This window comes from Mercenaria mercenaria, chromosome 3 (genome assembly GCF_021730395.1).
Source record: "Mercenaria mercenaria strain notata chromosome 3, MADL_Memer_1, whole genome shotgun sequence".
NCBI classification, from domain to species: domain Eukaryota; kingdom Metazoa; phylum Mollusca; class Bivalvia; order Venerida; family Veneridae; genus Mercenaria; species Mercenaria mercenaria.
The window spans coordinates 26,117,458-26,136,261 of NC_069363.1; the positions used below are offsets into that span (position 1 = coordinate 26,117,458).

The 18,804-nt window shown below is 36.4% G+C and overlaps 2 protein-coding genes across 2 annotated transcripts in view; one reads left to right on the forward strand and one right to left on the reverse strand.

Moving 5' to 3' along the window:
* The window catches only part of LOC123525232 (peroxisomal biogenesis factor 3-like), a 159,631-nt gene that overhangs the window by 60,485 nt on the left and 80,342 nt on the right, over positions 1-18,804 (forward strand). The window lies entirely within an intron of this gene.
* Positions 15,767-16,627, reverse strand: LOC128555865 (arginine and glutamate-rich protein 1-like). Its single transcript, XM_053539636.1, has one exon. It carries the CDS (start codon positions 16,625-16,627, stop codon positions 15,767-15,769), a length of 861 nt encoding a protein of 286 aa, XP_053395611.1.

Sequence of the window (18,804 nt, forward strand, 5' to 3'; positions counted from 1 at the left end):
GAAAAAAAACACTCGTGCCACACTGCCTTAATTCACCTTGTAAAAAATTGCTGAAAGAAATAGATTCTGGTAATGTAGTCGGAAGTCTTTTCCTTGACTTCCGTAAAGCGTTTGATTTGGTTGATCACGAAATTTTGCTTCAAAAACTGAAATTGTACCATTTTTCTTCTTCCTCTGTTGGCTGGTTTCGATCTTATCTTTCAAACAGAACGCAGTCTGTTAGATTAAATACAAGTGTTTTTGTTGAATCATTCATAAAATCAGGAATGCCTCAAGGATCAATTTTAGGTCCTTTTTTGTTTCTCGTATACGTTAACGATTTGCCTTTACATTTGAAAAATTTTGACCTTGACATGTATGCTGATGATTCAACTTTATATGTGGGTGATCGGTCAGTTTCTCTTATTCAAACCAATTTACAGTCTGGCTTACATATCGTAGATAAATGGTGCGTTGCAAACAATATGGTACTTAATCCTGTAAAAACTACTTCGATGCTGAAAGGTTCCCCGTAAAAAATAAGACATTCTACCTCTCTAAATCTAACAATGAATAACTGTCGTATAAATTCTGTCACAAATCAAAAAGTTTTAGGTGTACATATCGATCAGCATTTAAAGTGGGATGTACACATAGAAAATGTCTGTAAAAAGTTATCTAACAAATTTACACTTCTCCGAAAGATCTCCAAATTTCTTACACTAGAAATGAAACAAATGTTATATAATGCCTATATCATTTCGATTATTGACTACGGTGCGATAATTTGGTGTAATGCTCCCAAAACTTACTTTTCAAGAGTCTCGGTGTTTCAGAAAAAAGTATTGTTAGATGGATATAAGCAAAACCTTTGTTAACTTCTTCTGTTGCTATGTTTAAAGAACTGAAATGGCTTTCTGTCGAAAACAGACATAAATTACATATGGCTATAATGACCTATAAGGCTGTGCATGGTTCAGCCCCGGAGTATATTACTCAGTTGATTACTGTTTCCGACAACAAGTCATACAACCTAAGATCTAATTCCCAATGTTTAATTACTCAATTCAGATTATATGAAACAATCTTTCAATTTTTTATCAATGAAAGTGTGGAATTCTATACCAGTTATTATCAGAAATGCAGCGAATGTGGACTCTTTTAAATACAGTTACAAAAAACTTTTATTCGATGAAGTCTGCACTGCATAATCATAATGCTACAGGTGCTCAGATCATGTTCATTTTTACCTTTTGTTGTTGTTTGTTTTTTTGCTTTTGTTTTTTTTTGTTGTTGTTGTTTTTTTTTGTTGTTGTTGTTTTTTTTTTATGATGTAATGTTTTAATATGTATATTGATAATTTGTACCTTTTTGAAGGCCTCATTGAAAATATGTGATTTCATTTGTATCTGCTTATGTCATTGCATAATGGGTAAACCTTCGTAAAATAAAGAAATTATTATTATTATAATTATTATTATTATTATTTGTCATTAGCTATTAACGGGAAATCATTACGTAACTATTACGCAACTGACATAATAAAACATAGGTCGACTTGGAGATCAAGAACAAACGTAGCATAAACCGGTTTAAATTAACCTGTGGTGTGTTTGCCATAAATCAACCTGTGGTGTGTTTGCCACTGACACTTACAAGACGGTGCCCGACTGTGTTCCTTTCATTGTTCATTTTGCCCTCGTTTGTCTATAATTTTTATTTCATTTATATTTTGAAGATATGTTTATGTGTACAAATCAATACATACACTCTTACGGGGTTGTGGTTTGATTGGAATGCGTTCCGGAACCTGACTTTTTTGTTAGATATTAATCTTTGCGCTTTTCAGATTCCCAAATGAGAATTATGTGCCGTTTGTCTCACTAATTATGTTATCCGCAATGGAGCAAACACAATGTAATTTTTCACCATCTATAGTCTTGTAATATCCTTACACTACCTTCTCAAGTTAATCAAGATAATTCATCACAACAGTACCCTATGCTCGCCTTAGTTTGATACAGAAAACCCATAATATCTAAGATTTTGCAAACATCTTTCCCGCACAGTTTTCACCCAGTGTTTTGTGGTAGCCAGCCTTTCAGTACTTTCAGTACTTTGATTTTTGTTGGGTTTAACGTCGCACCGACATAATCATAGTGACTATTATAGGTCATATGGCGACTTTCCAGCTTTAATGGTGGAGAAAAGCCCAAGGAGCCCCATTCGTGTATTATTTCATCACGAGCGGGCATCTTGGTAGAACCACCGACCTTCCGTAAGCCAGCTGGATGGCTTCCTCACATGAAGAATTCAACGCCCCGAGTGAGGCTCGAACCCACATCGGTGAGGGGCAAGTGATTTGAAGTCAGTGACCTTAACCACTCGGCCACGGAGGCCCCTATTAAATATAGTAAAACACTCGTTAAGTTTATAAAAGCTACAGAAAACCTTGTTTACTGCATTACTTACATAGTATGATGTTGAAGTATATAGAAATAATTTAGTCATTATTTATACATTTATATATACAGTTTAAAAGGGGCATCTTCTTTTTGAGGGGTTTTGGTGTACATCCATTTTGAGGCATGCCCCTTTAAAATTATATATAATGAATGACCTTTGCAGACATGAAGTTCTATATAAACGCTGAATATTTACACCACTGCGTTATGTTCTGCTGATTCCTGGGTTTCAAACCAGTGTCATGGCACTTGCAGACTTTGACCCTGACTGATTTGATTAGCTCCAATAGAGAGGTATGTCCAGAATGTCAGTTACTGTTTCCTAGGCAAAGATATTTTGCAAAAATCGGGGCCTGTTTTAAAAGTGACTGTAACACAATTTTATAATTTAAAATATGCTCAAAATTTGATAGTTTGACAAATGAAATGAACTTATCTACACATATATTGATAAAACGTGTCATCAGAGTGAACCTGAAAATATGAGCCCAAGCTTTCAAAAATTAAGATATTGATCTTTTCTAGTTGTTCTGCTATTTCCCGATCAAGTTAAAATATCCTAATTCAACCGAATTAACATGGTCCAGAGGTGCGGCTACTTATTCGCACCTCACTTATTCCAATTGCGAAACTGAATTAGAGAGAGTTCGGATTCTCCTATTTGAAACTGTACGTGCAAACGGTGACTGTCCATTCGATGAAAATTCGGAATTAAAACGTAGGGTCCATACAAGAAGCGGAGACTCGGTCTCGTTGAAGCTAGCAAGAGATATACATCTTATCCTATCCGTCACAGAAGGTGATGACGACTACTCTAGTCTAAAAGACATTGTGAGTTCTAGAAAAGCACGCAAGAGATCAAAGTCGGTGTCCGCCAAACCTAGAGATATTAGTAACAATAATCCTACGTGCTCATGCAGACAAGAAATTAGACATTCTACTTGGTAAAATTGGTACTTTACAATCAGATGTGCTGTTAATGAAACAAAGACAAATTGCTGTTGAAATTTTAAGGTCAAAAGAAATCGGTGATTTAAAATTGTCATTGCAAAACACTAATAAGGATATTATGAGTTTTAAAGATGATTTCATTTCAGGGTGTGACGATATTAAAAGGGAAATTACTAAAGGCAGTATGTCTAATGGTGGTCAAGATGTCAAAATTGATCTCTTAAACGAATGAAAAAATTTGAATCATTACAAACACAGTTAATAGAGACGATTGATTCAATCAGAGATGCACATAGTACTTGTATGCCCAGACCGAACCAGTCTAGTCAACTAGTAGACAAAGCTATTACATCTGTGTCCAGCTGTATGAACTCTGGTTCAAACATTCCCGAACCAATTGTAACACAGGCAACTTCCAGCTTCCCACATGGAATTTGCAGTCAAGCGCAAACAGGTTTTTAACAATTACCGGGATTAGAACCTTGTGAGGTTGTAGAAAATAACAATTGTTTTGGTAATGTTCCAATTCCAGCTGTAAGTCCAACTCTGTCTTACAACGGAAGTGAAACGAATGATATTGCACATGCGCAAGAACGATCTCACTCAGTATTAGTTGCAGAAAATGCCAATCATACAAATAACACCCTAGTACCAGTTTCAAGTCAAGATAAGCCTAGTTCAATGAGAGATGTTGCGCATGCGCAAGAACTTGTGTACGGTCAAGTTGCAGAAAATGACAATTCAAATGTTTCTGTCCCTGTTACCAACCCGACTCCTCCGACTGAATGTATTCCGTTGAACTATGTTGCAAACATGCAAGAACGTTCTTATAGTCAAGTTGTATCTACAGCTCCAACTAGGAATATTTCCTTTGCTAGAATTATAGCTGAAATAGGAACACCCTCGCACCCAAAAGCTAGGAAAGCCCATCAAAATAAATCGCCAGCAAACAGAATTCCTGTTAGGGTTTCGTATAGAACCCCGTCTCATGAAAAATATTTTAACTCAAGTGGAGCGCCAGGGGATGAACTGGACTCCGATTCAGATTCAGAAATTTGATGCATGTCCGTAGTAGAGCTAAAAGGTTTTACTTAGGAGGGTTCAAACCCACTATTACTGGATCAAAAATTAAATCCTACGTGTCAAAAAGAGGTCCAAAAGTTTCTATGGTGAAGATTTTTCGAAATCGGAAACACAGAAATGTTGTGATCAGACTAAATGTCACAGAAAACGCCGATATGTTGTTGTATCCGAACTTCTGGCCCCGTCATGTTGTATGCAGGCCGTGGCTATCTCGAAATCAGTTAGAGAGGGGGTACGGTCCAAATATGCCTACTAGTTTTACCTATAGACAAAATGATGCGTATGGTCGAAGGTATATTTCTTAGCAATCAGAGTACAATTTTGAATCAAACAATAGATATAATGTACTTGACTGTGATGTTGATTAATAACGTAATGTTAAATCTTTGTACTTGGAATGCCACTGGATTAATGTCTAGTTGTTCGTATTTATGTGAACTATTACATAACAAATCTATAGATATATGTGGGATTTCGGAGCATTGGTTAAAAGAAAGTGACCTACATTTCTTAAGTAGCATTGATAATCATTATGATTCATATGCCGTTTTCGACCGTGACCTTTCCATAATTGGCCGGAGAAAAGTAGGTAAGGGTGGGGTGTGTCTGCTATGGAACAAAAGGTTCAGTAAAAACGTCTCAAGATTACCGTTAAATAGCGAAGATCGTCTCATAGGTATAGAGATTATGTTAGGGCCGAACAATTTACTGTTTGTGTTCCAAGTATATTTACCTTGCTCTAATCATAGTATTAGTATATACAGAGAATATATTGATAAAATTGATAATATTTTCTCCATATACAGTCAGAAAGAAACTGTAATCGTAATGGGGGACTTTAATTCGGAAATTTTAGCCTCAGCCAGTCGTTCAAGATATATTTGCTCTTTGCTAAACCGTCATAACTATGTCTCTGTTCACAGCTTAGATACATGTAAAGGGGCAAAATATACGAATGTCAATTATAATGGTAGAACAGAAACACTGATCGATCATATACTTTTCCCTGTTGAGAAAGTAGATCTTGTCACTAGAAGTTTCTACCTCGTATTATAACTGCATGCCAAAGAGGGTCTTTATCGATGCAAATGAGCATAAAGTATGGTTGAAACATATTTTAATCAACTTCTTTTAGATAAATAAATACGCACGTAAAACATTTTTCTATTTCGCTCCGCGATATCTTTGGTGATTTATTTAGAGTTTATGGAAAAACATTTAACAACCGGATGATACTTTTTGGAATTCATTTTGACAATATACAATACCAGGATAGCAAATAAAATTTAGATATCATGAATTATGCGGGATTTTTTGTAAGATGTAACAAATATATTATACCAAGTGCATTTTTTTTCTAATTTCGAAATTCTAAATCTGATTCAACAGCTATATATAATAAAATGATATATAAACATTTGCAATGGAAAGCTAGTGTTCTATATATAATGTAAATGATACCATAATCACCAATTCGCATTGAATCGTCGTTTGCACTTTAATAAGCTGTTCTTTCATAAATAGAACCTGTTTATGCTACATGTGTTAAGCTAGCAAACGATGTGTCCTAGCTTCAGAAGAGGTTGGCAATGCGTGTCTTTATCAACGATTTCAATTAATAATAAGCTTAAAAGAAAATATCCTCTCGGAATCGGTAATGGAGAACTTAAGAAATTAATTGGCTTTTCTCACGACGTACAAGTCGCACATGTGCAATAAAACTTTATTTCAAATAACAAAAGATTCTTTTTTTATTAAACATGTATACGTGTTTACTGTTGGAACAACCATCAAATTATGGTCTGCTTGACTACAAGCAGATATGCATCTGCGCAATGAAGATTTGGCAAGCATGCACAATCAAATAGGCTAGTCTGAAGCATTGAATCTGTTTGGTCACAGTTAGGAGCCTAAATCATTTAACAGAGGATTTTATACGCAATTCATAGTTAAAATGTATAATGTTTCAGGATTTTCATCTAAAAGTATATCCGTCTTTGTCTTTGTGTGTATGACGGTGTCAAGGGCTTTTCAGGACTATGCGCCATTAGAAGGCATGTCTTGGGACTGTAGGCATTGCGTAAACGCGAGCATGAGCACATTAAATTCGGGTTGTTAAAAAATTAGGAGTTACCTTATAAACATAGTCACTCACTCTCTTTTTAGATTTGAACGAAAGTAATTAATCTATGTGAATATAAATAAATACGCACGTAAAACATTTTTCGATTTCGCTCCGCGATATCTTTGGTGATTTATTTAGAGTTTATGGAAAAACATTTAACAACCGATGTATTTAGAGATTGTTCAAACGATCGGTCAATTTGCATGGAAAAGGGATGGGTGATTTGCTCTGCATAACTTGCATCATCAACTCTTCATCATACGTGATTCTTGACATATCACAACCGACATCTTCTCCCGTTAGGTGGACTTCCCTGTGTTTTTAAACGTCGTTACAGCAACGCCACTCTAGTACATGTCTGACTGCCTCAAATGACAAAAATGTTGTTTAGCAGTATTTACATTTAACAACAGAATCCTGAAGATGGAAAAAGTATCATCCTAAATCTGTAACACATTCAGAAGCAGCACCCTACAACTGTAACATATCCTGCTAAACTGCAACATTCTATAAAACCACGAAATATTAGATCAACAGTAATTTTTCTACATCGTTTTATAAGTCCATGTCTGAAGAGGGTTTTAATCAATGCAAATTTGCATGAAATATGGTTGGAATATCTTTGAATCAATTTCTTTTAGATATTTTTCTATCAAAATTTCGATTTTTTTCATAAAACGCTTGATTGACATCAATATACTGTGTTTCGCAGGTTAAGCCATGTCTCAACAGACGTGCATATCACTGATCTAGAAAAACAATTTTTATTTTTGGAAAAAGAGATAAATCTTTACCACATCTTTGGCAAACAAAATACCGACAGCTATTGTTATCCTCCGAATGCTGTAACGTTATCCAGGAATACTGTAACAGAAGCATCCTATATCTGTAACATGATATCCTCCACAACCGAGTCTCGTGTAACAGTTCCTCCCCCGTGACAGGGAGAGGCGCCCATCCTGCCATAATTATTTTACCAAATATATCATACAAGAGAACCCAGTTGTCCGATACGTGTGTCACGTCATAGGCATGCGCTATCCGGACCATGCAGATATCTTAATGGATTACATGATACAAATGTCATGCATTTCTTGTAAAAATATAATGATAAATCATCAAAAATGCACGTAAACGGCAATGTATATTTAAGTAGCAAACTAAACCAAAATAAACTTACAGTTTCTTCAAAGATTTCCTAAAACTGACAAAATGCCATCCTGATAAATTCACATTATGAAAGGATGAAATTGACTAGACACACATTGCTGGCCTCAGAAAAGACTAAAAAATTTTCAATGTTTTACAAATATCACGTGTTTTTCATGTAACACAAATGTTATGACACACATATTTACAGGTGCGAAGCAAGTTGGGTATGTAGTTAATGTACCCGACACTTTTAAACACATGGTATTTTTCTTTCTTTTTTCATTTGTTTTTAATTATATGTACATAACGTTTTACAAACCCGAAATCAACATGCACTCTTTAAAACAAAGAAGCATATAGGTAAGTCTGTCATCATTTTTGAAATAGGCTTTCATGGTGTTTATTGACCTGTAGGGAGATTTGAAAATCCCTCTCAGATCCATAAACAGCATGCAGACCTATTCCTCGAACAATAACTATTTCCATTTCTCGGACAACTCCGTCAAAAGTTCTATTGAACAGTCAAATTTTGAAAGTACAATTGCCTAGGAAACGTGCTTTACTGACTTTTCTACCTCAGAATTTAGAACGAATTGATGCTAGTTACCCTGATATTTCCAAACGACCTATTTTTCTGCCCTCAGCCGTTTCAACTCGAAAGCCACGTGTAGAGAATTACATCAGTAAGTAAAACCTGCTGTAGCTATATGTTTACGTTTGATCTGCTAGAAGTTTCAACACGTGAAGCCATGCTATTTTTCTCTGTCAGCGGACCGAGCATTCACACCGTCGTCCAACAAGTGGTTATTCTTTATTGTTATTTTTTATGTGTTGAATTGTCAGAGTCCGAAAGCTTCAACTTGATGACAAGCACACATTCTACGTGCGGTATCGACGCTTCACCTAGCGGAGGCTTTATTCGCTCAAGGAGAAATTTATTTTCTTCTAAATCATTTAAAATTAACTTTACTAAAGATTAACTACTGTGTCAAATAAAAATGGTTTTACAAAAGCATTTATCTCCCCTAATATGGTCAGTGAACACATGTTAGCAGTATACATCTCTTACGAATGCAACAGTTTCTACATTGGTGTTAAACACATGTTAGCAGTCCAGCCATATTAGCACTCGAGTGAGTAATACTGAGTACGTGGATGAGGGTTCGACACAAAAAAAGGCATATTTCACCGAAGAATACTTGAAAAAGCAAGAGCTGTCACTAATGGTGAAAATGCCCCCGCAGCGCCTTGATCTTTGATCTTGTGACCTTGACCTTTGACCTGGTAACCCCAAAGTCAATAGGGGTCGTGTACTCAATAAGTACTATTAGCATGTGAAGTTTGAAGGTCCTGGGTGCAGTGGTTCGCGAGTAAAGTGCCTTCATGCAAAAAGTTAACGTTGCCTTCATGCAAAAAGTTAACATTGTGACGAACGGACGGACCGACAGTTGAAAACAAATATGCCTCCCTTCGGGGGCATAAAAAGTACAGGAATGGTGTAAAATTATAACTGAAAACACACAAAAATGTACCATGTAGCAGGAAGAATAATGTCTCTAGCACTTATACATTGTTGAGTGGAGCTGATGTACCTTGACAGTCATATATGGTTACTCAGCTGATGTAACTAAGAACTTGTAAATGAGTGATACATGTTAGCACTTGTATATCATTCACCTGAGCCGATGTATTTTAACTTATGTATATGGTTCATCCCAGCTGATGTAACTTAACACTGGTACATTCGTATGGTCAGAGACCACCAATTCAAAAAAGTACAGGGAACTTACTGGGAATGAGGTAAGTGTATACCTGGGAATAAGGTAACGTCTGTGCGTTCTGATTGGTCAGTGATGTAAACAAACCCAGGAAGTGATTATTTTTTCAAAATTGATATTTTTTCACTGCATTTACAGTATTTTATTATACATTTTGACAAAATTTGCTACACTTTCTGTGTATTGAAAAAAAGTTTTATCAAACGAATTTCTCCCGCCATGTCAATGATGTAAACAGGGGGTCATCTCATTCACACGAAAATTACTTAAATAAAGTATGACTATTCATATGTTTTTCGTCCGATATTTTGGTAGAACTAAGATAGTTCTTGATAAACTTGTAATTAGATATAAATGTTTCGATGTATGGAAGGCCGTACACGCCATAATGTTACAATGTAAGTCTATGGGAAAACAATTGGTGGTCTCTAACCGTATATGGTTTAACTCAGCTGATGTAACGTAACAGTCTATATGGTACCACTCAGCTGATGTAACTTAACACTCATATATGGCTTATCTCAGCTGATGTAACTTAAAACTAAGTAAGTGTATACGCTTCACTTGAGCTAATGTAATTTAGCAATCGGATACGGTTCACCTGAGGCGATGAAACTTAACACTAGAGTACTGTTGACTTAAGATGATGTGTTACATTTGTGGCTGATGTTATTGTTTACCTTACCTCACCTTAGCAATCGTATATGGTTCACATGAGCCGATGTAACTTAGCACTTGTATATTGTTGACCTAAACCAATGTAACTTGTAAACTGTTACACTTTAACAGCAGAATATGAGTCCTTATCCATTCATTACAATTACTGACAGCTAATGCCACTTGATATCCACATATGGTCACTGTAAAAGGTTTCTGTTATTTTGCACCCATGACATACAAGTCCAGCTAAGTACAAATGGTCTAGACATGATCCCGATGAATGTGTATCAGTACATACATACTGCCTGAAGCCTTTTGATTCTAGAACCTTGCTAATCGTTGCAGGTGTGTGTCTACTGTTATTCTGATTGAAGTCACCAGTTAAAAGAATCGATGCTGAGGTTTTGTCTTCATGATATGCAATATCTGATCCAAAAGAACTGTTTCTAGAAATGCTGGTGATGATGTAGGTGAATTGTATAAAGCAAGCATATAAACAGTTCTGTTTGCAGAGAAATCTAGTTTACAAGTTATAAGCTGTATGTACTTGTCACTTTATGAAGAGACCTGTTCACATTGAGTAAAAAATGGTCGGTCTTGCTAGCATTGCCACTCCACCTCCACGACCACCATTCTCACTTTGTTTATCTGACCTACATATCTTGAACGCCTGAAAATCATGGAAGTCAGCATTCCTGTCATCGAGCCATGTCTCGCTCAGTACAATGATGTCAGACTGTTGAGTTATTGGATCATTTATCAGGTCGACTTTGTGGCATGGATAAGATCTGATGTTTACTGCTGAAACGATAACGGCATCCTTCCACAAAGTAAAGAAGTTGAAATACGAAGGAATAAATGTTTCCTTCTTTAGACGTTCCATTTCTTTCTGTACATGAGAATTTACTGTGATTTTCTTTCTGTTCAGATCAGTTATAAATAACCCGCTGAGTGACCTTGATCTACTTAATGCCACATATGCTTGTCCACGACCAAAACGCCCATCAAATGAAACAACTATTTTGTTGACTGTCAGGCCTTGTACTTTGTGTATTGTGCATGCCCAACATAGTTTTAATGGGAACTAGTATCTACTAACTGTTAGGTTTCTGTTCTTTCATGTGACAGTGAATGTGGTTTCTATTCACAAAATTGGTGTGATATCTGCCTTTTCCTGCAATTCAATTATACAAGGAAACTTTTGTCGTGTTTCTCGTCCTGCATTTGGATTGTCGAACTTCACTCCAATAGCAACTATCTTACCTTTCCCTGATTTGATGAATGAAACAATCTGACCTTGGCTTCCATTAACTAATCCGTCTGCAAAATCAATATTTCTGATTAGCATTACTCTGTTTCCTAAAGCCAGAGATACTTCGTCAAGTGAGCCTCCCGTATATATGGAATCCTTTGGTATTTTGAAATTTTTCAGGCTCTCTGGCTTCCTGTCAATAGCTACAAATGTTTCAGTTGGTTGATTTAGACTTTGTAATTGTTTCTGGTTGTGTCTATTAACATCATCATTTCTAGTAATGTGTCACGAAGCTCCACACCATCAGATTTTCTTGACTGTAATGTCTCGATGTCCGGTTCAGTATGAGTACTTAGCCGAACTCGGTTCAGTAGTTCTGCAAAATGGAGGTCCTTGCCTCTTTCTGACTCTTTATTCTTGTCAATTCTGTGAAGGAAAAGCAATCCCAAAGTGAACCATGAAGCCTTGCTATCTTATCTGATACAGGTCTAAACACAAACTGTTGCTTTACAGGAGCCAACTGATAAAGATCTCCAACGATAATCACTGCAATTCCACCGGACAATTTAGCAGAACTCTTGATTTTGCATAGTCTGTAATGCAACTGCAGCAGCAGATTACTCCTAACCATGGAAATCTCATCAATAATGAGCAGTTCAGTGTTCCCAAGCTTTGTCCTAAGGGTATTCCTTTTATCATCTGATAATTTGATGTAGCTTTTTGTTTGGCCTAATGGCAAGAGGAATGCAGAATGCAGTGTAGTTCCCGATATTTTGTAAGCTGCTGTTCCAGTTGGTGCTGTAAGGAGAATGTGAATATCATCAGGGTTTTCACCTTCCTTCTGAAGTGTTCTTAAAGCCATTTGGAATATAGCAGAAATCAGGTGAGATTTCCCAGTACCTGCTTCACCCGATACAAATAAAAGAAGTTGGTCTGGTTGCACATTATTTGTACATGACAACATTTTCTGTTGACACCAATGAAATACAGTTTGAAATATATTTCTTTGTTCAACGTTTAGGTTCCTTATATAGTCATAATAGTCATTTTCAGGCCAGAACCCTGGTCTGTTCTCCTTACATGTTGAAGTACTAGCATGTGTCACAGGGAAATTTGTTGGTGACTGTACATTTGTAAGACTCTGATCTGGATTCAATATTGCAAACTCATCATCTTCAGTTCGAGCCTGGTCTCCAGCATTATCATGATTTGAATTTGGAGCTATATCATCAAAGGCATGAACTGGTGGTCCAAATTCTTCGAAGTGTTCAATGGCTTGTGTGATGATATCTGTCTGGTGTTCGACAGCAGATCTGTTTTCTTGAATAATGTCTTGATATTGCTCATAGTGCTCCTGATAAGAAGGTAGCTGAATCATGTCTTGTTCATTTATCCAAGGAACGAACAAAAGTAGTTGAGAATAGTAGTACTCCTCTGGTTCTTTCAGGACAGAATGGTGATGGTATCGTAAAACCGATGGTTTTGAGTTCCTCTTCATTGTTCCAAGGTCATGCTTCAACTGTATTGAATTTTGCATTTCTTAATTTGTTTGCTCCCCTTTCTTTGCATTTGCAACTGAGTAGTATACAGCAAAGTGAGCTAGACACATTCCTTGAAGCTGGTTTGGTCTTGCTCTGTCAATTATTGAGGTCGCAAACAAATCTTTATCATCATCATCCATTGTCAAAATCGAATACCGTGGTTTGAGGAATGCAACTCTCTTCTCAGGTAACTCAGCTGGAACAAACACAGTAGAAAAGTTAAAGTTAAACAGTGGGATACTTAGCAATCTGTACACAGCTTCTTGGGCACTCATCTCACGTGCATTCAAAAAAGCATTGGCACATGCTTTCATCTGATCCCTCCAGCTATGAAATTTCATCTCTATGGAAACGTTTTTCAGAACGGTTGACATTTCCCTCTCATCCTTAGTGATGTATGATATCATATATGCAATGCAAGCATAAGGGTCAAGGCAAAACTGTATATCTGTATTTGCTTCCCATGCTGCAAAAAGATGTTTGTTTTATGGGTTGATTTTTTGTTTATCAATAGATCTTTGCAAAACAACAGTTTTGCCTCTTTTTGTTGTTGATAGAGCATATATGTACTGCTGCTGTGTAATACCTGACTGCTGCAACAAAGTTTCAAGTGACTTTATTTCATTCTCTTTGTCTTCATCAAGGGTACAATGAACACTTGTGAGGATACTAGACACTGTTTCAACTGCTTTGAAGATGGGATCGTCAGATTCTACTTCTGAAGCAATTAATGTGCATGTATAAGGAGATGGCAGTTTTGGAAAACCAAATCGACAGTTAGTGCCTTTCTTTCTGCATGTTTGTGTGTGGTTGTGCTGTTGAACACTATTGTCGACGTCATACAGATGTGGTTCCTCTTCCTTGTTTGGTATTGCACATGTAATGAACTGGTCAATGAAGCTTGCGATGTCTTGAAGTGAGTCCTTGAGTGTAGGTGCACCCTGTATCCACAGCACACAATGAGCATGCGGTGATCCCCTTTGCTGAAATTCTATGCGATATGAGTAGTGTGTGATTTTCCCCAAAGGCTGAGCTGGACTCAACAGGACATCATTAAACAAACACTGTAAGCTGTGATCAAAATGTCTTGCTAACGTGACTGGGTTTGAACGTAATAATGCTGTCCTGTCTTCCCATGACAAATTCTGTATTTCTTCATCACTGAGTTGTTTGCCCTGTTGTCGTAGGATAGCATTTAATGTGTCAGGCCATTTGGAATCAGCTGTTGAAAAGGTAGCGAAGAATGTGAATATTCCAAACTGTTTAACTGCTGCTAGGAGCTTGTACATACATATTTGCCAATATGGTTTGAAGAAAGTGGTAAGCTTTATCTTTAAGAATGAGTGATTTCAATTTCTCAGGATCTCTCAGGAACCCAACATCAATTGAATCTTCTGAAGGTAACGACTTGTATGACTTTCTCACTGCTACAGATACTGAATCCATCACTTGCTTATACTCGGGCACATATTGTGCAAAAAATAAATATTCCAAACTCTTTGAAAATGTACCTTTGTAGTTTAAAATACGGGCGTTGAAATATTTCTTTCGACTGATATTTGTGTCTCTATCAGCATCAAACCCGTAATTGCCTGTCGGGAAAAGAGTAGGAAATGACTGTTCCTCACATCCAGGATCCAACATCACGTGTATTGGGTGTTGTCCTTCTCCTGGAGCCAAAGAAATAATGTTTGAAACATCAGCGGTTGGATCTGTAGACTGAATGCAAGTATCAAACTGAGTTTCTTCAGTAGACTGTTTAGGTAAACTGAAGTCATCATATGAAGCTTCAGTATCTGTTGTGCCATATGGTTCAACGTGATCTTCAATGCTCTCTGATATTGGATCTTCATTTTCAGGAAAAAGCTTGTCAGACTTTCCCTTTTCAGTATAATGTTCCTCACCAGGAACATATTGGGATTTATGATTAGAGAAATCTTCTTTTTCATAAACAACCTTATCAGACCTTTACTTGTGATGATCTTCAGCAAGTACCACATGAGAATAATCATTGCCATGATCATTTTCACCAACTATTTCATCAGAATTTTCATTTTCTCTCTTCTTGTCTACAAAGCTTTGCCAGGTATCTGGGTCGTTTTCAGAACTTGAGTCCCACACAAAATTTTCTACAACATTTTGGTAGTGTCTATTGTTTTGCAAAAGCTAGGTAAATGCTTCCTTAACCTTATCTGGGCGAATATTTTGAAATGTCACATGTCCTTTGTAACACTGTTTTCTTTTCAATTTTACTGCTAAAATGCCTGATGAGGAAAGTGTTCGAGGGATACTATTACACACGTCATTCGCATTAACAGGAATATTCACAACTCTACCAATTATCCCTCTCTGTTTTCCTTTAGGTAATTAAACAATTTTCATGAATGGGTACCTTCTTGCAAGAAGTCTTGATTCAAATTTAGTTAACTGTGAGAGAACATCTGGGGAATCAGGAATTGTCCTTTTATTCACTTGAGCCTGAGGTGGGATTCTTTTCTTCTCAAAAATATGTGTATAGCAGGTGCTGCAAAAATACTTTTGCCCATTTGGTGATTTAACATTTGTATCAGTACTTCTAGCAATATCTGTACTTGGATTAAATATCTTAACACTATTCTTAAACAAAGTTCTGTGGCAGACACTACAGATAAATTCTGGTGCCTTTCTAATGTTGGTCTTAAAGTTCAAAATTGCTTTCTGTATATTTCCTGGGTACCTGTTCATTGTTTTTCGTGTCCTGTCTTTTGACTTTTTCAATTCATGTTGTTCAGTAGTCCTCTTCAATCTCGCATGTTTCTTGCGTTCTTTGTCTTGAAATTTTTCAGCGGACTTTTCTTCAGTAGTATTATTGTACGACTCATTCGTTTCTGGGCTTCTACTCTTTCTCTTGCCTTATCTTCAGTAGTCCTCTTCATTCTTGAACGACTGATTCGTTTGCGGGCTTCTACTCTTTCTCTGGCCTTTTCTTCAGTAGTCCGATTCATTCTTGTACGACTCATTCGTTTCTGGGCTTCTACTCTTTCTCTTGCCTTTTCTTCAGTAGTGCTCTTCATTCTTGTACGACTCTTTACTTTCTGGGCTTTTACTCTTTCTCTGGCCTTTTCTTCAGTAGTCCTCTTCATTCTTGTACGACTGATTCGTTTCTGGGCTTCTACTCTTTCTCTTGCCGTTTCTCCAGTAGTCCTCTTGATTCTTGTACGACTCATTCCTTTCTGGGCTTTTACTCTTTCTCTGGCAATCTGTTCAGGAGTCAGTTTAAGCCTTGAGTGTTGTTTACGCAGGCGTGCATTATTACACTTAAGAGAATGAATCTCTTCAGGAGAGTGTTTCTTTCTAGAACGGCTCATGTCTTCCTGTTCTGTAACTGTTTCTGTGTAAAAGTTTTCAGTACTGTCATTCTGCCTTGACCGTTTCTTGCTTTGCTGATTTTGAATAATGTCAGAAGGCATTCGTTCTCGATTCTTCTTTTGTTGACCCTGTCGTGAATTTATGCAATGCAGAGTGAAGTCTGTTTTAAATTGTCTATCCCCCACTGCAGTTCTATAACTTGGCAAACATGGAAATTCCTTGAAACACCCATCTTCCATACATTGTTTCACATGCTGCCTCAATCTGGTATTGTCAATAAATGGCGGAGCCATATTTCTAAGGAGGCAGTAGGCATTGCTTATTGCAAAGAAACCACACCAATTTGTATTTCCTTGAGACTGTGTGACATTGTACTTTATGTCTTTTTCTCTACATTCTCATATAAAAGTCTCAACTGACTTTCAACTGCAGAAATGTGCATTATATTGTACAAACTGTCATGTATTGTAATGATACCATTCGTTTGTTCAGAAACTACATAATGTCCCCCTCCATAGTGGATCTGTACAACATGTACTGTCCTTGGAATACGAATGTCAACACTGATCTGTCTGTTTGGATGGAGCGATAATACATACAGGTAAGACGGAGGTAGGAGACCTGTCTGATGGTTGAATTGAACTTTCAGGATTTGTGAAGCATAATCAGACATCTGGATGGCCATCTCACCAGTCAAAAGGTATTGAAGATCTAACCCATGAAACGACTGATCATGAAGACATGAAATCTGAAAATATATTCATGAAAGTACTGTTAATGAACTTTTGCTACTATAATAATTGTACAAAATTGTTTTCTTGTAAAAATTTTAGTAATGTTAGGTGTTTTTTTCTGTGTTTTTCTGCCTATCTAAAAATTATTTCATGGAAACTTATTTATGCTGACATTTTAGCAACACCAGGAACTTATATCAGACTCCTCTTTATTTACATTACAAATAATAGCAAATATGAAACCCAGACAAGTAATGATTTCATAACTTTAGTGTTTACAGACACCTTTTGTGTTAACAACAATGCAGGTTTTAATGTTTATTGAATACCATTTTAACTGCTTTTTTGGTCATAAGTTTTGATAAAAAATAAGACAAACCTGAGATGTTTCTTCAGTGTACAAAGACCCTGTGTCCCTGTTTGCAGAAATACACTTGTGTGTGTTCTTCCGCTGGATAGTAGAAAAACATCTCTCACAAGCTGAGCAGTATCGGCATTTGTGTCGTTTTAAATTTGATTCTGTGGTAAATGTTTCTTTACAGTTTTTACAATTAAACGATTTTTCTGCACTACAATTGTGTTTTGTAAAGTTTTCTTTCCTTGTAAATGTTTTTCCACACGAAGAACAGTTGAAACATTTATGAGCTGCCATTGTATGTGTACTTGGAAATTCTTTGTTACAGGAGGAACATGTCACAATATTTCCGTTATAAGAGTGTGCTCCTTTGTTTTAATCAGGAAGTGTGCAAAACCTGAAAAGATCATTACAAAAGGTATCATCAGAAATTTAAAAAAAGAAAAATGTATCTGAAGAGTGTGAATAAAAAACAATACCTAAATAATATGCATTATGCCACGTATTTGATAATACTTTTGGAGACTGTAATTGTGCTTTCCACATGATGCCCATTCTTCAAAATGAGTTTATAGAAATATTTAAGAATTCAGAGAGCCATGTATTCAAATCAAACAGAATTTAAGAAATGAGAGTCAATGGCATGACCATGATTAAAGAATCCAAATATTGAAATATACTAAAGCAATAAAAGCAACTGAACAATGTTAGTTTATAACACATGAACAAATACATGCATAATTTTCAAGAAATGTCACAAACATTGTCCAAATCGTTCACCCTCCAGTTTCGGTAAAAACCAACAGTTTTGTGGAAAAATCTACAAGCAAAATCTCCATCTGCAGTATTAAACGTCCCTGATTATAAACCACAACCACGACTTACTAACAATTCAATTAGCAATGCATCAGCATCGACTGATGCATCAAAGGTGAGTAAGTCAACTTAAACAAAAATTGATCTGACTACCGATGGTGTCGGGAAGGGATCTAATGATCTCTTAGACGTAAATAAATCGTCGCTCGTTCGTGACTAAGGTATACATCCATTTGTTGCAGTAAACATTGTGATTTTGCAATTTGATATCTATTTGTAATTATTAAAACACTGAAGATGAATGATATAATGAATATGTTCGACCATTTCGTTTTGATCTCAATCATAATGATGCTATGTAGTCTATTTAAGATAACTCAAGATAATGATGATAATAATGTTAATGACCCGACAGTATCGTACACAATGGCGATACTGTTGACTTGGTTACGTCTGGTGAGTGGTGGTCAGAAAAAGGGCTTGGAAACCAACTTGATAATTGGTAAACACGTGGCTAACGTTTGAAAGGAAACTAATCAATATACAACCCCAATATGTTTATTTC